Below are 24860 nucleotides of genomic sequence, written 5' to 3'. Positions count from 1 at the left end.
TGTATTGGGGAGAAGAAAAAAAAAGATTGGCAACACATGTTAGCTCAGGTGCCAAAAAAAAAAAAGAAGCCTACCTATGAGCCAGATCTTTTAGCCCTGAAGAGGTGGGAAGTTCATGCCAAGGAAAACCTCCAGAGAGGACTGAAGTTTTTCCACCGTGCACTTAACCAACAACAACAGAAGGGGTGGGGGAAGATTCCGACTTGGAGTCAGCAGAGGAAACATTCTTTGGAGGTAGAGTTTGGAAAGGACAACTGATCTGTTTTCCAAACAGATTTTCGTAAATAACCGACAGGAGATGGGCTGCTTCTATCAAAGTATTAACCCAAATGATGGAGGTTAATCATTAAACCTTTCAGGTGGTGGCTTGCTTGTTTCTCTGATATTCTAATCTGGGTCACAGAATGGCGAAGGCAGCTTTTAGTGGAGGGCAGGACATTTGTTTTTCCTTTCCGTGTTTGCCTTTAGCTTTCCACTCTGAAACTATGTCGTGGCCTCTTATTCCTGGTGGCTACTATCCATATTGAACTCTGTGAATCAGGTACGTCACCTTGGAACTTAAAAATAGATTAAATTTTCTGTTATCTGATGTAGCAAGTCTTTGACTTAAAGAACTTGTTGTCTTTCTAAATTTGCAGATGTGTCAAAGCTTGAAAGTTGAGCCTCTGTTTTACGAGTTTGGAAAGAAACTATTAAACCATCTATGATGATTGAGGTTAAACTTTTGGGTATATTTGGGGCAGCATATTTATAGCTCTGTTCTCTGGCATTCCAGTTGCATTAAATATTAGGACTTAGCAGGCTGTTTGGCACATTTTGTCATTATATGCTGCTGCTCTTTCCAGTGCTCAAAAGCCACCTATGTCTGGTGTCTGCCATATTGGACAGCACGGACATAGAACGTTACCGTCATCACAGAATGTTCCATTGGACAGCACTATTCTATATCATTAACTTTGATTGTATTCAACGATCAGACCTTAGAGCTGACCAAAACCATTCCCTTCACAAGAAAATGCTTTTAAAGTGAGCTTAGTATCAGACCAGCTTGGGAGATACAGCAGTAAGTGGAACATCTGTGTGCTCAATTTTAAAATATATTTCTAATAACACTGTGCTTTCTTTAATAGTAAGTCGTCTGCATAGTTATCTTAAGCTTGAATAAATTATTCCAAAGAGGGGCTGGCCCGGTGGCCGAGTGGTTAATTTCCTGTGCCTGGCTTCAGCGGCCCAGGGTTCCACCGGTTGGGATCCTGGGCATGGACATGGCATCGCTCGTCAGGCCATGCTGAGGTGGCGTCCCACATGCCACAACTAAAAGGACCCACAACTAAAATATACAACTATGTACCAGGGGGATTTGGGGAGAAAAAAAAAAAGAAGAAGATTGGCAGCAGTTGTTAGCTCAGGTGCTAATCTTTAAAAAAAAATTATTCCGAAGACATCACTCTGATGTTTTATTAAAGTAATAATGGATTCAAATGGAAATTGTTAATAAAACGGTTTTGCTTAAAGTATTTAATCTCTAGTATAGGCTAGAAATTCAAACTGATGGATAAATATATGCAGCTAATATGTGTTGCTTGATCTGTGAAGCCATATGTGAGATATAAAGATGTGTTCAACTCAATTTCACATGTTTATTGAGCACCTATTACACGTCAAGTATATGCACAGCAGGCAGCTACGCTGCTATGAACATTCTTGTCCATTATTTTCCATGTGCTTTCTTTTTCTTGGGTGCTTACCCAGGAGGGAAATTGCAGGTCATAGAGCATACATATGTTTCGCTTTAGCAACTCTTCCCTTATCCTCTCTTAAGTTGTACACTTCGATTCCTTTTAGGCATGGAGCCTATCTCTTTGAAATGTTTTGAGTGCCTAGTAGAAATATGCTACATCCAATGCACAAGTTTTCGATCCTTTAACACTTACCCAAGATAAGTGGTTCCATTGGGAAGATACTTAATCTAGAACTACGTGAACCCTGTTCTGATCTAAATAGTTTGAGGCTTCATTCTGTGACCAGAACTCCACTCCTACCCAGCACCAGCCAGCTCATGCTCTTAGATTTAAGAGGAACCAATGAAAGGACAGGAGATCAGGTCAATTTATCCCCAACATCAGACAAACAAGTTAAATTCATGCTCCAAGGAGAGCTGGCTAGCATCTTCATTTTTATCTGCTGCACCAAGCTTATCATTCTCATCTGCACTTGAGCAGGTTTATCCCCCACCTCAGCATTCTGTTAACAAGCCTTTCCTCTCTGAAGAGTGTTTGTGCCAATCCTTGATCAAGAACGGTCTTTCTTGATTTTTAAGTTTGTAGACATGAATTTTTTCTGCACTTCAGCTCTTTAAGCAGGGCAGGAAACCAAGGAGAGAATGAAACTAACATTCATTTTTCCTTATATATATGAAAGTCACTTTGAGGAAAGAGGATCTTAAAATTATTCACTAAAATGAAGATCTGGATTTTATTTGTATTTTAGCAAGTCATTCTTTACCTGTCTGAAGTTATTATAGATAGTACAAGGGAGCCTATCTAAAGCCAGTTCTTCCTTCATGCTCAGATAGTTGTTTCACTGTAATGTAAATTACTGTACTTTTTAAAATCCATCCTTTGGGCCAAATAGCTATTACTGACACAAAAGACATTCACTCTGGTTTTCAGTCAATGAGAATGCTTCAGACACAGTGGTGGCTTCAGATTTTGTCTACTGATGGGTGGGGAGGCTATAAGGGAGTTTGTTGAAATAATATTTTGACAGCAAGCTCCCCTTTCACTGAGATCTCACATTTATATGGAGTGGCTACGAGAGAGGTGCTGACAGAAATTAACACAGGCTAAATTCCCTCAAATCATCCCTTGGGGCCACTACTGTCTACATACTTACACCTGTATTTGTGTAAAGTTGCATGAAAAAGCAGCAATAAACTGTGGGACACAAATGACACAGATGACAGCTGTTCATAGGCAAAATTTCCCAAACACAAACTGGGCAACATGGTTGACTATTGAGATTATCCTTAGGAAGTGGTCTTCATGGTGTCTGTAGACCAATGTAGAGATTGGTGGTAAACACGTGATATGAAGGAAAAGAACTGACCACTTTGATAACAATAGGCTGGGGTGGGGGCTTCTCTATGTTGAGTCATCAGGGGAAGGCCTCTCTGAAGAGATGCCATTTAAACTCAAACTGGGTTAACAAGAAGGAGCCTGCAAGGGGGAAAAATGTTGCAGGCGGGAAGAGCTAGCTCTTGGCAGGATGCCCTGGATGGAGGGACAAAGTGCTGATCTTGCTGTGCCAGGCAGCATGAGTCCCAGGAATACTGCTGTCAGGGGGCTGAGTGATGAGGGCTGCCTAATGAATCAGGATGTGTTTAAGATGCAATTCAAGTGCTGGGTCTGATTCTACATGCGCTGCCATAAAGGAGGCTGCATCTTTATATGAACAGGCGTCCCCCGAGGGGAAAGAGGACCACAAAATGCAAGATGGGACTGAAAACAACTTTGCAGAGGGGCTGCCTGTCTTGAATGTGGCGAGTGGATGGAAGACACCAGTAGCTTGGCAAGTGGATCAGATTTTAAATCTTCGGCCTTTCAGAGGTCTTTTGGTGCCAGTGTGAGGCAGAGTGAATTCTGGAGGATAGCTGTTATGGGCTGAATTGTGGCGCCCCACAATTCATATGCTGATGTCCTAATCCCCAGTAACTGAGAATGTGATCATATTTGCAGATAGGGTCTCTAAAGAGGTAACTAATGTAAAATAAGGTCAATAGGTGGGCCCTAATCCAGTATGACGGGCGTCCTTATAGAGGAGATTAGGACACAGACATGCACCAGAGGAAAGATAATGTGAAGACAGGAGAGGACAGCCATCTACAATCCAAAGAGAGGGGTCTTAGAAGAAATCAACTCTGCTGACACCTTGATCTTGGACTTCTCTCTTCCAGAACTGTAAGAAAATAAATTTCTGTTGTTTAAGCCCCCAAGTCTGTAGTGTTAGTTACACACTACAACACAGTAGCAAATATCCCTTTCCAGGATGGCTTCAGGGACCCACATCTTGGACATTCACTATTTATTCATGCTTCTTTTTCCTCATTGCATCTTTGATGAATATTGCAGAAAACTTGAAGATACTGAGATGCACTGGATTGAAAACATAAAGGGTAACTCAGTCAAGATAGCCAAGTGATTCACAGAATAATAAATACTCTCAGATTCATCCCACATTCACCCAGTCCTCACTACAATATCTCTCACATCAAGCTCAACCAACTCCAGTGATAAGAGCTCAGTATCTCTTAGGATGCCTGTTCACATTTGGAAGCCTAGATTGGCATATCCTTGATCCAGTCAGCATACCCTTGATTAACTATGAAAGCGGATGTAACCTCTAGAGAGAGGTCCTGGCTGCGTCCATGCAGGGCTTGCTGGAGAGCTGACCTGGTCCAGTCACCATCACACTAAGCAGACGGGGAGAGAAGGCTAGAGGGTCAGAGAGGCAGAGGGTGTGCGCCTGCAGAGAGGGCTGTGGCATTTCCACTGCCTTCCCCATAGGACAGGGGCAGGAATGGGTTCCAGTACATAGACACCACGCAGCCAGGTGGGGTGCTGACAGCCGGGTCCATTCTGATGAGTCGGTGCCCTCGCCCTACCAGTGAGTGTGTGTTTTGAGTGATACTCTTGCTTGTTTCCTGCCTCGCTCAAGTGAGGCAGAGACTGCTCAGAGAGTGGAGTTGTCTGTAAGAGGAGAGACTGGCCTACCACTTCCCGGTTGGATGAGCTGGAGCCTCCTCTCAGCTGGAGAAGTCTAAAGGTGGAAGGCTGGTTTGAGCCTCTTGTGACTGGGTGAGAGGGCAGCTTTGCGAGCAGCCTGCACTTGAATGTGTTCTGGGGCCAAGTGGGGGCTGCTGAAGGGAGCTGGATGGAGTCACTGCCTTTGGGGCTGAGAACCAACTGCAGGGCCGAGAGGTGGTAGAGTGAGGCTGGAAGTCACCAGGGAGGCAGAGCAGGGCTGGGATGGAGGAAGTTGGCCAGACTGCATCACCCGTGTCAGGGGAAGATGCAGTGCAGAGGTCCCCAGACAGGTCCCCAAAGGCCCCACAAATGCACTCTGAATTAAGAGCATGAGGACACCCCCAATGACAGAGCACCCCCAACAGCAGGAGGGAACCACAAAGAGCCCTGGCTAAGGAAAAAGCGCTTTGTCTTTTTCTTCTCTGATTCCCGCCCTCTCCCATCTCCCCTTTCCACTTCCACCCCAAATGAGCCAGAACGAAGCAGCTGTGGGGGGAGGCAAGGTGAGATGTGCAGGAGGAAGTGGAGGTCAGAGAGTGACAGCATGGGGCACACCATGCAGGCCAGCACTGCTGCAAGGAGGGCCGTTGTGCGGCAGAGGCGGGAAGACAGTTGGTTTTCATCAGGCTGCCCTGAACTCTTTAACAGCCGGCGGTGGCAGGAAAGCCACACCAGCTGCTCCAGATGCCATCAAGTGGTGGGGAAGGGAGAGCTGACCGAGGGCCCCAGGCAGCACTGTAAGCCACATGAACCTGTTTCTTCACTGTGGTCTACTGAGGCCAGCCAGCTGAGCGGCACTGCTGGGCTGGGGCCACAGAATGAAGTAGCCTCTATTGAAGGCCTACTATGTGCTAGGCCCTGAGATTAGAATGACAGATAAGACCAAAGCCAGCCTGATGCCTGTTTTTTACATGGCTCACAAGCAAAGAATAATGTTTCATTTTTAAATGATCAGAAAATGAAAAAGAATATTTTTGACACCCGAAAATGATCTGAAATTGAAATTTCAGTGTCCACACATAAAGTTTCATTGAAATACCTCCATGGTCATTTGTGCACCTATTGTCTATGGCTGCTTTCCTGCTATAATGGAAGAGTTGGAATATTTAGTATTGGCCCTTGATAGAAAAGCTTGCTGACCCCCACAGATGACCATGGCTTCTGATCCCAAAGGAAGTCAGTCTAGCAAGAGAATCCCTCTCAAAAATAAATTGTAGGGCCTGGCCTGGTGGCGCAAAAAAACAAAAAAACAAACAAAAAATAATAAATAAATTGTAATTTTTAAAAAAAATCTTTAAAATGTAATGTTATATATATTTTCAGTCCTTAGAGTGAATCTGTCTTTATCTTTCATTATGAACATCTATCAATTTTACAATCAGATCAAATTAAATAACGTAAACGACTTTGAACTATACAAGGAAAAAATCTTGAGTGTCGTAAATTATTAATCTGTGTGGAATTCCCATTGTACTATTCTATAGTTGTAGATGTAGAAATCAGGAAGGGCTACGTAATTTGCAGGGCCTAGAGCAAAGTGAAAATGCAGGGCCCTTGTTCAAAAGTGATTAAGAATTGTAAGATGGCAACAGCAGAGCATTAAACCAAAAGTAGGACCCTCCAAAGGTCAGGGGTCTGTGTGTCTACACAGGTCCCATGCCCAGGAAGCTGGCCCTGGCAGAAACTATAGGAAGACAGATGAAATGTGACGGACACAAGGCAATTCCTTGGAAGCAATTTTTTACAAATCTTGATATGAAATGGTTTTCTTGTTATAAGCTGTTTTTTTTTAAAAGCAGAATGGAAGATGGATGAAAGAATTTAGTTGATAGAAGGCTCTGATTTCATTACCTCAGGTTACTTGAGGTTTTCATGGGACTTGCATTAAAGATGGCAACCAGATGTTTTCAAGTTTTTACAGTAACATTTAGGCCAAATTTATTAACACAGTTTCACAGGGACTTTTTTAAATTGAAATATTTTTGACATATAACATTGTGTAAGTTTAAGGTGCACATGTCGATTTGGTACATTTATATACTGCAATATGATTGCTACTGTGGCTTTAGCTAACACTTTCATCCTGTCACATAATTATCACTTCTTTTTCGTGGTGGGAATACTTAAGATCTAGTTTCTGAGCAAGTTTGATGTTTATAACACAGAATTGTTGTCTATAATCACTATACTGTGCATTAGATCTCCACAACTTATTTATCTACTAGTTGCAAGTCACGGGGATTTTAAAATGTCGAAAGTAGTTTCTAAGGAAGCTATAATCTAAATTTTATGTTTAGTCTGTTTCCAGAGTTTGCTTAAATATTGCTTTTTTAGGATAATTTATCATTTTTAGCAAGAGAGGTAACTCAGCATGGCATTTTCTTTCTGACTTAACTGGGGTAGGGCATGGAATGAATTTCCTCCTCTGCCTAATTATTCAAGGAGAAGTCTTGTGACCTAAAAAGGAACAACTTGTTGTTGTAACCATGGTAAGGGGATTAATGGGCTTGTAAAACAGCAGTCCAGCTCCTATTTAGTCCTTTGATTTCCAGAAACAAGAGCCTGATTCTTGCCACCCTTTGCATGCTGTTGGCCCTGTCTGGCGCCATCGATGAGAAATGGCAGTGGAGGCAATTCTTAGAGAATTACCTTAAGACCAGGGCTCCCCACACTTGAGGAAAGGGAGTGAAGAGTTTTTACCTGTTTAGTGAGTTGTTTAAAGAAGCCATTTGTACAGGTGTATATGTTATTACTTTGTAAAACAGTTGGATAAAATAATTATCTTAGTGAATTCAAATAACTGCATCAGATCCATCTATACATACAATCCTGAACATGTAGATTTTCTCTTTAGCTGTGCTAATGGAGTTTCAATTTATTACATTAAAACATACTTTAAAAAGACATGTTTAGCTCAGTAAGTACTTGTTAGTTAATTTTCCATTTTGCGCAAATCTTAGAAGACATTCAGTGTGGTCACATTTGGAAGAAAGACCATGGAAGAAGTCACACTACTTGTACACAATCTGTAAATGGAAGGAATTTCTATCCTTTGGTTGCTAAGCAAGTTAACTACTGAAGACTGTGCCGTCAGCCTTCATGCTCCTTCCATTTCAACACCGACTTTCCTTACATTTACACGTCCTCTTGGCTACCCCATCTACACTATATTCAGGAGTCTTCTTCGACTACACAGTTATCATGTTGGTGTTATTATGTTGTCTGAATATTTGTGGTCGGGTAAACAAAGTTTTGGGAAGTAATCACCCTCCTTTCCTTCCTCTCTTTTGTATTATTGCAGTCTTGGCACAATTTACTTTCTCAGTTTGTCCCTCTTGGAATAATGTAGAAACAGTGAGTACAAACAATGGAAGTCACTACTCCATTCTATTAGTTTGTTCATCTGTCCATTCATTTCACAATCGCTTACCGAGCTCCCATGTGGGCCACACTTCAGGAATACAGGGGCTCACAGCACGGGACAGACTCGAGCCTGGCCCTCATGTCCTGGGGCCCTGAGAAGTCGTCTGTTGCACAAAATGGCCAAATCTTTATGGACAAAATATTTGATAGTCTCCCCGGTGACCCTCAGCTGATAAAATTAAAAAGGGTGTTCTTTGCTTGGAGACAATGAAGTTCAAACCAGGGCAGGGGTTGGAGACCCTCCTGACAAAGACTTGGACAAACCACATGACATCTAGAAGCCCTTTGCCCTCCCCACTGTCCTGGGTCTGTTCTCACGTGCGACATGGAATCTCGTGTGCAGATTCTGGCATCTCAGGCATTACTGGCTTCTACTTTGGCGTTTAATCTTCTGGTGGGCTCAAGACACTGTGACCTTGGGCTTCGATGGTCTTAGTAGCACTAAACTCCTGTACCTGGAACTTATGGGTAGAGTCATGAAATCTAAATGCCCCTGTAATAGCAACTCTTCCTAACCATCCCTAACCATATTGGCTAATCAATGTTAGGTCTTAGTAAACATTTGTGAGTGAATGAAGCATGATTAACATCCTGGCTCTTAAATCAGAGGCCTGTCTATTGGGGCACAGTGGACACCAGAAAACAGGGCCCCACCCACCCACCCACTTCTCCTCTTCTTCCACCTTAGTCCCATGGGAGGATACTCCCATGGTGGATATGGTGGGAATGGCCAGAGTAGAAGGAGCTCCCTCCTGCCTGGGTTTTATCTCTTGTTGGACCTCAATTTCTCACTCTTGTGGGAGCCAAGACATCAATTAATTTCTCAAATCATCCAAACAAGGGGGAAGCCCCAGCCCATGAGTGTGTCTCCATCATCTTCCACAGCCTCTGCCTCGCAGCTGTCTCCAGAAGCAGGGCTGTGCTTTCCCACAGCCTGGCTACTTTAGGAAGAGGGCGTACTCATTGCTAGTTCAGCTGCCAGTATCTGAACAAATTATCAATGCTTCTCTGCAATTATATTTCTATGGTTGGTATTTGTCGAGCACACGGTTACATTTTTGTTCGCTTAAAATCTTAGACTTCTCCTGGCTGAACCATCGTGTAGGAGGGGTACCTAGTGCTCTTCTGTTGAAGAAGACCCTAAGCAGCTAAAACTCTCCACCTTTTTTCTAATATCCATCTTGGAGAAATGATGGAAATGGTGCTTCTTAAGACACTAGTACAGTGGGAGGTATTCTAATAAATACTTGACAAATCTGAATAGAAAACAGAACTAATTTTTTAAATTTTTACATAATTATTAAGACCACCCTTATGCTGATAGATGCCAATATCTTGCATTTGAATATAGCTCTTTCTTATTATCAAAGTACATTTGTATCTGTTATCTCCTTATCAGTGAAGCCAGTAAGAACTATTATTACTCAATTTCCTTGTTTTGTTCTTGTAGGTCATTTTACTGTGCCCAGGCAACTTTAAAAATAACTGCTTTGCTCCTGTATTTGTATGTATGTGTGTGTGTGTGTATTCAATTTGAAAAAATAGATATTTATAAAAAAATTTCAAAGATAATACAGAGAGATCCTGTGTACATGGTCCTCATCCTGGGTGTATTTTTCCCTCCACTGCTCCTGAGGATATCTGGAAATGTCTGCAGGCATTTGGTTTTCACATTTGGATGTGCTACTGGCATCTAGTGTGTAGAGGCTACGAATGCTGCTGTCCATCCTGCAAAAGGATAGACAGCCTCTCGCAAGCAAGAGTTTTCCAGCCTAAAATGTTAATAGTGCTGAGGTTGAGCAACTAACTGCCCTAGACCCTTCACCCATGTCCCTAATGTTATTGTGTTAAATAACCATGGTAGGTATATCAAAAATATGAAATTAAAATTCATTTAATGTTATTAAACTGTAGTATTTTAGGATTTCCCTTTTTAAAAAACGAATGTTCCTTTTCTGTTCCAGAGTCTACTCCACTTTAGTTTGATCCAATCTCTGCCAATTTCTCCATTTTCCTTTGTTTTTCACGAACTTGGTCTGCCTTTGTTTTTCATGACCTTGACACTTTTGAAGAGATTTATAAGTGTTTTTTATATAGGTATGGACACTGACCCCATCCATAACATATCCAGGTGGCATGTGGAAATGTGATGTGTTTTTGGGTTATATCTATGACTGGAGAGTGCTATGGCATTTGGAGGAGGGGATGAGAGATAATCAGTGTGGTGCCAAACTCAGGACAGTCCCACCTAGCAAGGAATTTCCTACTCAAAATGCCAACAGCGCCCTCACTGACACACTAAGATCTCCAGCCCTTGCTCTTAACTCATGTAGAGTGGCATGCAGTGTCTCAAGTCTAGTAAATGGCAGGTAGTAAACTTCAAGACAAAAGCTTGATTTTTAGGGATTCAGTCCAGGACTTTTTGTATCTAACACTAACTGTCTCCATTGAGTATTTTCAGCAACAATTTTAATCCTTAGAAAATCTTTATTTCTAAGTAGATCAAATATTTTCATTTTATTTGCCCAGGGGCTGTATTAAAGTATGAATTGCCACCCAGTGGAAACAATGAATAAAGAACTTGAATTCACGGTAAGGGATAGTGCAGTTCCATGGTGACGGGGACAGGAGAGTATACAGGGCCACAGTTACGCTGATGGAGCTGTGTGCAGCCCTCCTCCTGCCTTCTCTTTCTTTATATGCTCTCTCCCCAGCGGGCAGTGTGTGTATCTCCTTGTTTATCTTCTGTTTCCACCTCCTTAGAAAGCAAGCTCCAGAGGAGAAGGGACTTTGCTTTGTTTACGGCGTAGTCTCTGACTCTCTAAAGGGGAATACCATGAGATTTATGTTTGAACAGTATTTAAAGAGGCTCTAGATAGAAAGAACAATACAGGCAGAGTGTCCAAATGGCCTCTTACCTGGTTTCTGGCCTCCTCTATTATGCCAGCAATATTACTTTGTAGTTGTTTAATTCTGTAAAGGGCATGTGCTATACATAGTATCCCACTTCCCTTCTTTTTCACTCAACACTGTACTTTTGAGATTCCTCCTTTTATAAAACAGTGTAGCTCTAGTTCAGTAGTTTGCAACTGGGGGTGTTTTTGTCCTTCAGAGGATATTTGCCAATGCCCGGAGACATTTTTGGTTGCCACTACTGGAGGTGGTCCTACTGATAGCTAGTTGATGGAGGCCAGGTTTGCTGCTAAGCATCCTGCAATGCACAGGGCATTCCCCAACATAGAATTATCTGGCCCAGTAGCCCAATAGTTGAGAAACCCTGGCTGTTTCTTTCCTGCCATCTGTGGAATGCTATTCCCTTGAGATTGCACACCGTATTTACTCGATCCATTCCCCTCTCGATTTAGGTTGGACATTTAGGTTGTTCCAGTTCTCTGCCCTGACAAGTGTGCTGCAAAGAGCATCCTCACCAATCTGTGTTGGGGTGTGAGGGTGTGTGTAAGAGAGTTTCTAGCGGCCACACTCTGTTCTAGGAAGCACTTCCAAATGCCGCTCCAGAACAGTTGGACCCTCTGACACGCCAGCAATTGATATTATTTAACTTTTTTATATTAAAAAATAGAAATTTCTTAATATATGGGATTCTAGTTCTCTGCATCTTTAGCAGCACTTGATATTATTTACCTTTTTGAATTTTGACAACCTGAAGTGGTTAAGTTGCTCATTTAAAAAAATACATTTTCTGATTATTAATAAAGCCAAACATCATGAATAATTCACACCCCACACCATTCTACAAAATTGGGGGAAATGTTTTTGGCAAGCATGCACCACTTCATTTTGTTCATCCCTGTAGGTGTTTTAAAACCACCCATTTTGGGACACCAAGCTTGAGTGTTCCTGCCAGTAGGGGTCACCGTCCCCCCGTGCGTCTTTACCAGTGGGATTTTTTTTTTTTTTTTTTTTTGCCAGCCTCTCCCCACTCCCACCACCCTCCCACCCCCAAGGAGGGGCTCCCGAATGTTTGGTGGTGACTGGACACATATGGTTTATTTTCACAATATGGGTACACTACTGGCACTTAGAGGTTAGAGGTCAGGGATTCTGCTAAAACCCTACAATGCAGAGGACAGCACCCAACAAACAACAAAGACTTATCTGGCCCCAAATGTTAACAGTGCTGAGGTGGGGAAGCCATGGTGTGGACAAAATCCTAATGTGTGACTCTTTGAAAGAAAGACGATGACAATCTCTATGATAATAAAGCTGCCCACCATTATTATTATTTAAAATAAGAACAAACTTTCCTCTATACAAACTGGGCAAATAGTGGAGAAGCAGGCTTTCTGGGTAAGCGTGGTCCCAGGGACAAGGCAGGCCTGGCTGGGCAGGAGGAAGGCAAACAGTGTATCTTCAGCGTGGGCTCCACAGGGAGCAGAGAGGTGGGCCTGGGGGCTTGGCAGACCTGCCAGCTGGGGTGGTGGGAGGTGACCTGGTGGTGTCAGTGAGTCACGGAGGGGTAGAGCGGGGCCAACAGGGTAAAAGGACTGTGGGTTTGAGTCTCAGGAGGTGGTGGTGGCAGGGCCTTGCCTCTTGGGACACAGGGGGACATGAGGCTGCAGGAGGCCCCAGGCCCCGTGGAGTGCTGATCCCTCCCAGCTCTCCAGCGAGGCGAGGCTCTGGGGGCTGGTTGGTGGTGTCCTCGCAGCAGGGTGGGCGGTGGCCGGTGGGCGGTGCACCGGGAAGGCCCAGGAAGGCTGGAGGTCAGGCCCGGGTCAGTCTCCTCCTGTCAGGCACTGTTGCATCAGTGGCGGAGGTTGCTTCTCAGAGGCCCAGGCCTGGGCACAAAGGAAGGGGTCACTCCGTTTCTCCGTACAGGCTGGAAGGCAGATGGCCTGGGCTGGGGGCTCGGGCTCCTCTCCTCGGGGTCAGGGATCTCAAACCAGAGAGGTCCGTCGAACTTCTTCTTTCCTTTCTGGCATTGGCTGAGGGCCCTCAGGACGGTCTCCTTGGCACAGGGGTCCGGGGGCTCCTCCGGGGGTGGACCTCGGGAGACGCTCTCTCTGCGCTCAGGAGGATTGATTTTGACGGTGACCGGGCTCCGGACGTGTCGGGGGTTCCGGGCATTCCAAAGCCATCGCTGCCTGAAGCTCTTCTGATTCTCGGACAAATCCAGCCCCATGGAGGTGTGGCGGGGTTGGGTCCGCGTCCAGCGCTCCGGGTGGACGTGGTTGACCGGGCACTGGTCCCAGTGCCGCTGGCTGCCGGCGGGTCTGGGTCGCTGGGACCTGCGATCCGGGGCTGGGGGCGGCTGTGCGGCCTCGGCTGTGCCCAGGTAGCTGCTCAGGTAGCTGCCCATGATCGCGGTGCGGCGGGTTGGGGCCTTCGGCTCCCAGACGTGTCCGAAGTCTTCAGACGCCAAGCGCACAGGCTGCGTGACCGTTGGTACCGGGCGCAAGGACAGCGCGTGGGGTGTCGCACGTCCGGGCCCTCCGGGCACGGGGTCCCGCACGTGCCAGGCCAGCCCTGCGAACACAGAGACCCCACGCGGGGGGAGGCCGCCTGCTCTCTGAGAACAGGAACGTCCGGCTTCCCACTGTTGGTTCCCAGTGCTTGGCTCTGGGGCTCCGGGCAGAGGGGCCCACTAGTGCCTTCACTTTTTTTTTAAACAATCGTTACCTGAGCTAACATCTGTTGCCAATCTTTTTTTTCCCATCTTCTTCCCAAAGCTCCCCAGTACATAGTTGTATATTCTAGTTGTGAGTGCCTCTGGTTGTGTTATAGGAGACCCGCCTCAGCATGGCCTGATGAGCGGTGCCATGTCTGCGCTCAGGATCTGAAACCCTCGGCCACCAGAAGTGGAGTGTGGGAACTGAACCATTCGGTCATGGCCCACCTGCACCTGGACTTTTGTAGTTGACACTTAAAGGGAGAAAATATAATAATTTCTACTAGGTCCTGAAAATTATAGAAAATGGACAGAAGGCTGCTCCTTCATTATTGTAAAAACAAACCTAATACACTTGAATGCTCTTTTAAAGAAAAACAACGAATTTACTTTTGTTAGTAAAGGGGATGTGTACTTCATTCTTCTAGAATGGTTGCTAATGTCGCTTTTTGCAATTTTGCTCTTAAGGAACTGGTGAAAGACATTCAGGATTTATGTTTTAGCACTGACAATGTTGATTTAATGTGGACTCTCCTAGAACTGTCAACCTTCAAACATTCATAGATGGGTGGTTCTCTCTGAACACTAATGCCATTTCTCTCCTTTCTTTTTTGAGGAAGATTAGCCCTGAGCTAACATCTGCTGCCAATCCTCCTCTTTTTGCCGAGGAAGACTGGCCCTGAGCTAACATCCGTGCCCATCTTCCTCCACTTTATATGTGGGATGCCTACCACAGCATGGCGTGCCAAGCAGTGCCATGTCTACACCGGGGATCTGAACCAGCGAAACCTGGGCCACCGAAGCAGAACGTGTGAACTTAACCACTGTGGCACTGGGCCAGCCCCTCTCCTTTCATTTCTAATGGCAGTCTTGCAAGTAGAGCGAGGCACATTTTTCACTAGTAGTTGAAAACATCCAACTTCAAAAACTCTGCAAGGGGCCAGCCTGGCAGCATAATGGTTAAGTTTGCCCACTCTACTTTGGCAGCCCAGGGTTCACAGGTTCAGATCCCAGGTACGGACCTAGCATGACTCATCCGGCCACGCTGTGGTGGCATCCCACATAAAATAGAGGAAGATTGGCACAGATGTTAGTTTAGGGCCAGTGTTCCTCACACAAAACAAAGTGTGTAAGGGCTGCTGGGTAACTGATTATTGTGCTTAGGTTTGCAGGTCCGTTCAAGGTGGTGTGAAAAAAATGAGTCTTTTCTTGTGAAAATTTCCCTCAAAAGCACATGCCTAAGGCACCTGTTGGGCCGGCCCCAATGCTGGGTTGGGAAGGGACAGAAAGTAGAAGCCTGCAAGGAATCCAAGAGTGGGCAACAGATTCACTGCAGATCGGAGAGGAGGTTGGCTGTGGCGAGGACACTTAGTAGAGCTTAGTGAGGAAGCATCAGGTTTCTGAGGTCAGCGAGAGGCCAAATCTTTTGAGATGCAGGAGTGTGGTTAGCTGGTAGGTGTGGGAATGAAATCCCTAACAGTCTACTCACTCATGAATTCTTTTTTTTTTTTCTGGCCAATTCCTTATTTAAGGAATGATCCCCAGGTATATGATTTTGAAAACAGAAAAATTCCTATGGTATAATTTTCTTTTCAAGGCATTTTTCAGGATAGAAATAACTTTTCTTACATAACTAACATCTCTCTTAAGATGGTAATAGTATCAGATTGGATGATCTAATGCCATTGGGTATGGATTTCTTCTAACGTAGTTTTCTTTCCAATGTCTACAGAATTTCTCACATCCTATCTGCAATATAACTCAGTGGGTGTCATTCCGGTTTGTGACTAATGACCCTCTGACAAACCAGAGTGTGCTGGTGAGCTACAGGCAATAATAAGTGAGTCACTCATATACCTTTACTGGTAAATCAATGTGTTGATTAATTAAAAGCCGTTTTGTTTTCATAGACACTGAAGACGTTTCCTCTTCTCACGTACCAAGAGGTAAAGAATTTCACTGGTTAGTTGATACTGGAGATTAGCATCTATCAGTGGTGCTCAACCAGGGGTGAATTTGCAGTGGACAGTAGGGAATGTCTGAAGACATGTTTGGTTGTCACTACTTGGGGGTACTGCTGGCATCCAGTGGATTGAGGCCAGGGATGCTGCTAAACATCCTACAATGCACAGGACAGCCCCTCACAACATAACTATTGGTATATTTATTGAGACCACATAACATTTATGGAGAATAAACAATTCATGGAGAATAACAACTTAGGGGGAATTGACATCAAAGACGTCTTGATGATGTTTTCTTATGCAATCACATGGTATGAATTTTATTAGTTCAAGTTTTTTGTGTCCCTTAGGAATGTTTTACAGTTTTCTTGTTAACATTTTATAACTTCGTTTCAAGGTATTTTAGTTTTTTAGTTTTCCTTGTAAGTAGGGTTCTTTCTTCCATTATATCTTCTAACTGTGATTTATATTTCTCAAAGGAATTGGTTTCTATAAATTATGGTACTCCACTAATTGTTTCTCTAGTTTCCTTTATCTTTTTTGGCCTAACTTTATTGGCTACTACCAGAATTTAATTTAATATTTAATATGCTAATAATAGTGGAATTAGTAGATATCCTTTCCAAACTAGGCATACTATTATCTACTTTACCAAGTTAGGGAACTGTCCTTTCATTCCTGTTTTACTAAAAAGCATTTTTATAAAATAGCTGAATTTTGTCAAAATGTGTTTTAGGAATCTATTGTGGGGGCCTGGAATTGCCACCCCAAGATATGTCTCTTTGGCATAATGATTATTTGAGGCTGGTTACTTTGCAGACAGGAAAGCAACTGAAAAGTAGAATTTACTTACCCTTTGTAAGAGACATTTACATTGTAAAGGAAATCTCCATCTGTAAAGGTATCTCCCTCTCTACCAGGAAGAAGGGGGGGGTGACCTTATCTTTAGAAACTCTTAATCAATGCCAAAGGCAAGGACTTAAATCTGCATAATAATCTTATTCCTATTTCTGGTAACCTCCTGTAACTGACTCCCCCCACCCCCAACATCCTCCTTTGCCTTTAGCTGGATATGATATTTAAGGTGGGGGCTTCAGCCATTTTGGCGAGTTGCTCAGCTTGCCTGAGCCTCTCCCATGTATACATGCTATAAAGCTTTGTTTAATTTTCTCCTGCTATTCTGTCTCATGTGAATTTAATTTGTTCTCCGGCCAGATGAACCCAGACAGGGTAGAGGAAATGTCTTCCTCCCCTACACTATAGAAATGAAAATATGAGTTTTCCCTTTAGACTTGCTGATAGGATGAAGTATATTAATCATAACTATATCCTTCCTAATACTGAACCATCCTTGCATTACTAGAAAAACCCTACTTGGGCAAAGTATATATTTCTGATGTACTGCTGGATTCTGTTTCTAATATTTTATTTAGCTTTCTTTTTTTCCTAAAAATTTTTGAGAGATATTGGCCTATTATTTACTTTTTTGTGGGGGGTATCCAATCTTTGGTGGGTTTTGGTTTCACTGTTATCTTGACTTCATAAAAAAGAATTTGGAAGCTTTTGTTCTTGAGAAAAATTTTTTAATCAATTAAAATCCAATACAAACAAGTAAAAGCAGTTATTGTAGTTTGGTTAGGTTATAAATTAAAGAGGATTTTGTGTGTTGATGTAGTAACTACCACTTAAACTTTAGTTTCTAAAGGAAAAACAAATACCAAGTCAAAACTCCTGACTTAGAATAAAATTTCTGTATGGACGTTGTTTGGTTCTGTCTTTACCCCAAGATTCCATAGTAAAACTCCCTTAAGGAAATTAAAGGGTTCTGAATACATCCATTTCCAGGCTTCATTTTTCCATTTAAAAGAGTCTTAATTTTTATAGAGATCCTACATAATGCGTATACAGTAAAATATACGTCATTGTCAAGAATGAAAGTAAAAAGCTTATGTTTTTCTAGTTTTAACTCCTCTCTCTGGTTAACTTGAAGTATCACCAAATTCATGTCCAAACTGAGACAAGATGTTAGCACACTTTAATGAAAACGTATAAGCGCTACAAGATGTTAAAAACTGATGCCAAAGTTTGAGCCCAACCTTGTTTTAAAGAGGCAGACTAGAATTTCCTTACATAGAAATGTAGAAAGACTGTACCTGATCATGATCAACCTCTACAGGTTACTTCTTAATAATCCAGGTGATGGACTCGGCAAGTGGTGGGGTAGTCAGGGCCCCTGAGTAGGTCCATCTGGGCAAGTGGGCATCAGGCAGGAAGGATCAAAGGACCCAGATTCCACAAGGGCATCCTGGCCAAGAGAAGGAGATCACCAAGCTATCATTTAGTGGTAAAAACCACTGAGGAATCGGATGATGAGATGATGATTCTAGGGGTGGCTGGGGACCAGTAGTGGTCCAGAGGAGCTCTAGGTACCTCTGGGCACCTTAGGATAGAATTATGCCCATGCTTTCTTCTTGTAATTAACTGTATTTCTTTTTTAAAAAATTGAAATATAATTGACTTTTTAAAAAATTGAAATATAATTGACAACTGTGTATTTCTGATACTTGTCAGTGGGAACACAGCAGACACCATTTGCTCCCTCCATTCTAGTGACTTTACAGCAGGTGATCTCCTCTGAACTCCTTGGGAGGCATTAGGTGGTAGCTGGTACGTAAACAGGCTTTCCTTTCTCAAAGAGATTCATAGAATTCTCCTTTCTAAAATGCAATACAAATTAGGAGGAGCCAGGATCCGAGACTAAAAGGGGAGAGAGGGAGAGAAGGAAAAAGAGAGGGAGAGGGAAAGAGGCAGGAGGGAGAGAGACAGAGGTGGGGAGGAGAGGAAAAGAGAGAGAGAATACATGGACTTCCAGGGAGCAGCCCCTTTGGGACTCTGAATGTTGAACAATTAATCTCGGGGGCTGGACAGAGGTATCCAACCTGAAGAATATGGGTAATGTTCTTTAAAGAATCATTTCTGTACCTTGCAAGGTAGCCCAGGGCCAGGGGCTCTCTCAACACAAGCATCATAAATGGCAAGTTGTCTTCTCAGCAACTTTCTTTTCTTTTTTTTTTTTTGCTTTCTCTCCCCAAATCCCCTAAGTAAATAGTTGTATATTTTAGTTGTGGGTCCTTCTAGTTGTGGCATGTGGGACGCCACCTCAACATGGCCTAACGAGCAGTGCCATGTCCACGCCCAGGATCTGAACGGGCGAAACCCTGGGCCGCCGAAGCGGAGCGCATGAACTTAACCACTCAGCCACGGGGCTGGCCCCTCAGCAACTTTCAAAGAAAACCTGAATTACATTGAGGTTAATTATATTTCCCAATTCAAAGTGCCCTATTTAGTGTTTCCACTATGAGACTGAAACATAAAGTAGATTTCAACTGATTTAGGAAAAAGAAAAATTACCTTATGCTTAATTGATGGCACAGTATCCACCAATTTCTGTAGCTTTTTATGATGTTTGTGTAGCTAAAGAACAATAAATGAGAAAATATTAAAAACAATTGACATCTCACTCTAGAATTGTAATGGAATGTGAATTAAAATCAGATACCTGGTGACTACCTAAAAATAATCCACAGTACTGAACCTGCACTTAAGCTGACAATTTAGAATGTTATAAACATCACTGAATGAAAGTAGATACAAAACAAATGAGTAGGCCGTTTGCTGACAAGCTGGAGCCCACAGTCTGGAGGGAAAGGTGTCCCCTGTGCCATCAGCCTCTCCCTCTGAGCCTTACCGGCACTTGGCCCACAGGGGCTCTCGAGGCTGAAGCTCTCAGAGCCAGCCAGAGTGTGGGAAGGCACAGCTTTTAGCTCAGGCCCCTGAGTCCTCAAGGGCTCATTTCTGGAGCTTCAGCATAATAGCCACATTTTCTGGTTTCTGTATTTCATGCTTTGATATCTGAGGCCTTGCTGACCCTAGAGGAAGTGCCCCTCCCCGAGCTAGCTAATTCCTATACAGAACAAACTGGGAGGACGTCTTTAATACGCAAACCAACCAATCCAGACCCCAGACCCCAACTCCTCCTTTATAAGATTCTCACCCTCTGGGCCACTATTCCTCTGCCCTAATTATCCCAGAATCAGGCACCAGACGAGGGGCAGCCTCTGTGTCCCAGAGCCTGCTGAAATTATCCAAACCAAGCAATCCTAAGCTTGCTTATGCTGCCTCACCCATTCCTTCCATGGAAGCCATAATAAAGGCTCTTGTTCACATCTTCCCCTCGCTCTATCTGCCTCCTGACCATGCCTGGTGCTTCCCCATGTGACCCTGCATGGTGTTTCATGCCACCTGTTTTTAGGAATCTGTGAGTATAATAAAATCCTTCCTTCACAACAGTCATTTCCATGTCTGTGTGTTGCTATACCTGATTAAAACAAATCCTAGGTACCCTGAAAACACTCAGCCTCCAGACGGGACTAAAGCAGGGAGCTTGTGGGAGGCCTGAACCTGCTAAACCTGCAAGAGCTCAGAGGTCCTGCACAGAGTACAGTCCACAGATTTTCAGTCCACTTCTTCAGTTGCTAGCGGTGTGACCTGGCAAGAAAGCACTTCACCTCCGCTGAGCTTCACTTTCTTCATCTGAAAAATGAAAACGACAGTATTGCCATCAGAGACCTCTTTTTTTCCTTTCATGATCATGTCCCATAATTGTTTGTATTTATCTTTTTATTCCATCTAAATATATTCTTGGGGCCAGCCCTGTGGCCAAGTGGTTAAGTTTGCGTGCTTTGCTTCGGCAGCCCAGGGTTTCGTGGGTTTGGATCCCGGGCACGGACACGGCACCACTCATCAAGCCATGTTGAGGCAGTGCCCCACATAGCACAACCAGAGGCACCCACAACTAGAATATACAATTACGTACTGGGGGCCTTTGGGGAGGAGAAGAAGAAGAAAAAGACTGGCAAAAGTTGTTAGCTCAGGTGCCAATCTTAAAAAAAATATTCTTAACTAATCTCACATTTTAACCATCATTTATTTTATGCTATTTGCCTTTATCCTTTTATTCCAGTGCCTAAAAATAGAAATGTAATGCAAACCACAGAGGCAATTTTAAGTTTCTAGGAGCCACATTTAAAAAGTTAAAAAACAACAGGTGAAATTAATTTTGATAACATTTTATTTTACCAAATATATTCCAATATTGTCATTTCAACATGTAATCATTATGAAAACTTATTAATGAGACTGTTTCCATTTTTTCCATATTAAGTCTTGGAAATCTGCTGTATGTATTTTACACATGCAGCACATACCAATCTGGATGCTAAATTTTGATCAGAAATACTTGATTTTTATTTTTACACTAGAAAATGTGGATACACATACCCAAGTTGTTCCAAACATTTTAAAAAGTTTTCCAATAACTGAACTGAGTATCGGTTCTTAAATTTAAATTAATTAAAATCAAATAAAATTAAAAATCCATTTCCTCAATCACACTAGCAACATTTCAAGTGCTCAACAGCCATACATGGCTTGTAGCTACCATGGACAGCACAGTTTTATGCCATTTGAAACATATTCTTAACAATCTTATGTTTTAAGCATTGTTTATCTTACCAATGTATTGATCCCAATATTCTTAAAGTAAAAAACAATATTGTAATATTCTTTCATTCTAAAATCCATCATTTAAAGTTGGTAACATTTTTACCTTCAAAAATATTCGTATAATAACCATGTTCCTCCAGTTGCCGCATCCTCAAAGCTTTCAAATTTGATTGCGTTCTGATGCACCACATGCAGCTAAATACCATCAAAAGAAGGATTAATGCCTAACCATATAGGATCATTCCAAAATAAATCAATAGCAATAGCCTAATTCAACCTACTATATTTAATTATGTCTCCTCACCCAAAATAAAGCTACTGGCAAAAGCATATAACAATCTGATGCAAAATGAGACAGAAATAAAGAAGAGGAAGAAATTTATGCAGGAGCAGCAATTAATATTACTTTGGAATGAGGGGATTTATCTGGGGAGAAAAATAAAAGAAAACTTATATAGCAAAGTGAGTAACAATTCAGTGAGGGATCAACATTTGTTTATTCCTATCTTGATTTGCAGGAAATACTGAAATCCAAAATGCATTTGCGTCAAAAGGAGAGAAGATGTTTATCTTGAGAGAAACACTCTCCCTATGAGAATCAGGAGTTGAAGACATTTCTTCTTTGAGGGATAACCACTTAAAATGTGTTTCTTTCTATTTTTAATGTAACATTTAAAATTAAAATAAAATTAAATTGGGGAAAAAGTCGTAAGAAGAAATTTTATTTTCTTATGTGCTCCCTATACTTCCCTACAAATTATTCCTCATCCGTCATTCATGAACTTTCTGACATCATCAGCCCTCCAGCCTCCCAAGTGAGACACCTCAAAGTCATGGTTAACTTTGCGTTTAACTTGAAGAGGTCTCCACCTCCAAGTCCTGTTGCTTTTGTCTTAGAAATGCTTTTTAAAACTTGCTCCTTCTCCCTGTTTCGATTGTCACACCTTTCATTTAGGCTTCTACCATCTCTCAGTTGGATTAATCCAACCTTGTGGCCCTGCACTGTTGCCTGGGTTAATGTCAAAAAATAAAGTAACTGACTAATTAAATGAAACTATTCTGTGCCACTCTCTTCTTTAAAAATAACCAGTGTCTGATGAGCCTGCCTTCCATCTACCCTCTTAAGTTCAATGATCACCATTCTTCCTGCCTCTCCCCACAATACACATTCTGCATTCTGGTCCCTTTGTTTTTTGGCCATTTTATGAACATCTGCTTTTACACATGATTTTCCCTCAGTCTGGAATGCCCTTCTAATCCTCTTGGCAAACTCCTATTCATCCTTCAACACCCAACGGAAATGTTCCTCCTTTGAAATCATCATAGACTCCTCTGAGCAGTCTACATCACACCTTCCTCTGTGGTCTCACAGTACTTTTAGAAACCCTTTTCCAAAACACACTTGCTTTTAATTCTAATTTCATGCATACTTTTCTCACCAGACTTTGAATTCTGGGAGGTCAAGAATCAAGTTAGTATTCCTGGGACTTAGTGTTGTGCCTGGCACATAATTAGCACTGAGTAAATGCTGAATGAATAAATAAATCAATGAATGACAAAATATATATATATATATTATTAGGTGACCAAAAATGTAGACTTTTTGCTTGCCGATCCTTTTACTCTGTATTGCAATCTTATCACGTAAAATGTGAATAAACAGTATTACTATTTTTTTTTAAAGATTGGCACCTGAGCTAACAACTGTTGCCAATCTTCCTTTTGTTTTTTTCCTGCTTTTTCTCCCCAAATCCCCCCAATACAAAGTTGTATAATCTAGTTGTGGATCCCTCTAGCTGTGGCATGTGGGATGCCACCTCAATGTGGCCCGATGAGTGGTGCCATGTCTGCGCCCAGGATCCGAACCAGTGAAACCCTGAGCCACTGGAGCAGAGTGCGTGAACTTAACCACTTGGCCATGGGGCTGGCCCCAGTATTACTATTTAATATAGAAGTTATTTGTAAAGTCAGCAAGCAGAGGAAGATTAGCACGTATTCAACACACACACACAAAATAAATTTCTAGCTAAGTTTTAATTTCATGCCCTATCTTCTATATCAATTAGACAATCTATGCATAGAGAGAGATGTATTAATAGAAAATACTACTTGTAGAAGAAATTGTACATAAAAACAAGAAAGGACATTTTTCATACACTCAAAAAAGTCCAGTGATGACCCAATAATTCCACTTCTGGGTATACACCCCAAAGAATTGAAAATAGCATCTCAAAAACATGTCTGCACACTAATGTTTGTAGCAGCATTATTCACAATAGCCAAAAGGTGGCAGCAACTCAAGTTTCCACGGACAGATGAATGGATAAACCAAATGTGGTCCATCCACACAGTGGAATATTATTCAGCCTTAAAAAGGAAAGGAATATCTGATACATGCTATAACATGGATGAACCTTGAGGATATTCTGCTAAGTGAGATCAGCCAGTCATAAAAAGACACATACTGTATGATTCCACTTATATGAGGTACCCGGTATTCAAATTCAGAGACAGAAAGTAAAACAGTCATTGCCAGGGACTACAGGGTGGGGAAAATGGGGAATTACTGTTTAATGGGTAGAGAGTTTCAGTTCTGCAAGATGAAAAAAGTTCTGGAGATGAATGGTGGTGATGGTTGCACAACAATGTGAATGTACTACTGAACTGTACACTTAAAAATGGTTAAAACACTCAATTTCATGCCACGTGCATTTTAGCACAATTTAAAAGAAAGTAAGTCCAATGAGTGCCATGCCACTGCTAACAGGAGAGGTTCATGCTCGCATGGAGGCAGTGTGATATGGCCTCTGCTGACAAGAAACTGTCCCTTTAACTCCAGACAAGAACACCAGTCTGGCTCTCACCTGATTTATCTGTAGAATCTTCAAATTCCACGAGGAAAGAGTACCCGTTATTCCAGATGTGGAGGCAGGTGGCCGGGTCATAAGAGATGGTGAGCGGTTTTAAGCCAGGATCATACACGCTGTCCCTCCACCGGATGTTGATGGGCGACTGGCGCTCGCCCGCCGGGACCAGGTCCACGCTCTCCCAGAGTGGGTGCACTAGGAGAAAGCACATCCGGGCTATCACCAAGATGTCCACTATCTGGGATCACACACCAGGCAATTCCAGTTGCGGAGAGCCTGTCGAGGCCGATGGAATTGAAGTCTTAGGAATTATCTGCTCAGGGGCATAAATGACTGACCAAAGCAGAAGACAAAGCGGTCAGAGAGCAGCTTGTAGAGAAGTGGCCTTCTGCTGTCTCATCAAGCTAAAGCGTCTCAGGTGACCTTCTAATTTCACCTAAACCGAGTGACACCCAGTCCTGCGATAACAGCAAAATGCGTGGAGACGAGCGCCATGTGGAATAGGCTATTCTCAAACGAGTTCCTTCTCTTTATTGATAATTTTCGGAGCCCAACCTGCCAAGCCAGCTTTAAATACAAATACAAATTAATGACATTTTCAGTACTGAAC

At 42.7% G+C, this 24860-nt stretch overlaps 1 protein-coding gene and 1 long non-coding RNA gene across 27 annotated transcripts in view; one reads left to right on the top strand and one right to left on the bottom strand.

Annotated features, from left to right (window-relative positions):
• The first annotated feature begins 394 nt into the window (after nt 1–394).
• On the top strand, nt 395–22091 carry LOC138921754 (uncharacterized). Its single transcript, XR_011434620.1, has 3 exons — nt 395–541; nt 15587–15694; nt 21902–22091. It is a non-coding gene; the product is annotated as an uncharacterized lncRNA (long non-coding RNA).
• The window catches only part of LOC100056154 (carbonic anhydrase 5B, mitochondrial), a 26045-nt gene continuing 13624 nt past the window's right edge, over nt 12440–24860 (bottom strand). For 5 of the 26 annotated variants that reach the window (XM_070256962.1, XM_070256965.1, XM_070256964.1 and 2 more), the window contains 6 exons: nt 24248–24445; nt 21487–21578; nt 20197–20411; nt 19230–19292; nt 17972–18123; nt 12440–13712 (listed from right to left, as the gene is read on the bottom strand). In XM_070256962.1, the coding sequence (XP_070113063.1) occupies nt 12991–13545 (555 nt within the window). In that variant the 5' untranslated portion in view covers nt 13546–13712; nt 17972–18123; nt 19230–19292; ... (1 more) ...; nt 21487–21578; nt 24248–24445 and the 3' untranslated portion in view covers nt 12440–12990. Of the gene's footprint in view, nt 14109–17379; nt 20412–21486; nt 21579–24247; nt 24446–24860 lie in introns of those variants that run through there. The other 21 variants (XM_070256969.1, XM_070256970.1, XM_070256967.1 and 18 more) reach the window with 12 other exon arrangements.

The sequence above is a fragment of the Equus caballus genome, chromosome X, assembly GCF_041296265.1.
Source record: "Equus caballus isolate H_3958 breed thoroughbred chromosome X, TB-T2T, whole genome shotgun sequence".
NCBI lineage: Eukaryota > Metazoa > Chordata > Mammalia > Perissodactyla > Equidae > Equus > Equus caballus.
The sequence above is the reverse complement of the archived record's forward strand: the minus strand, read 5'-3'. Positions and strand labels throughout refer to the sequence as shown.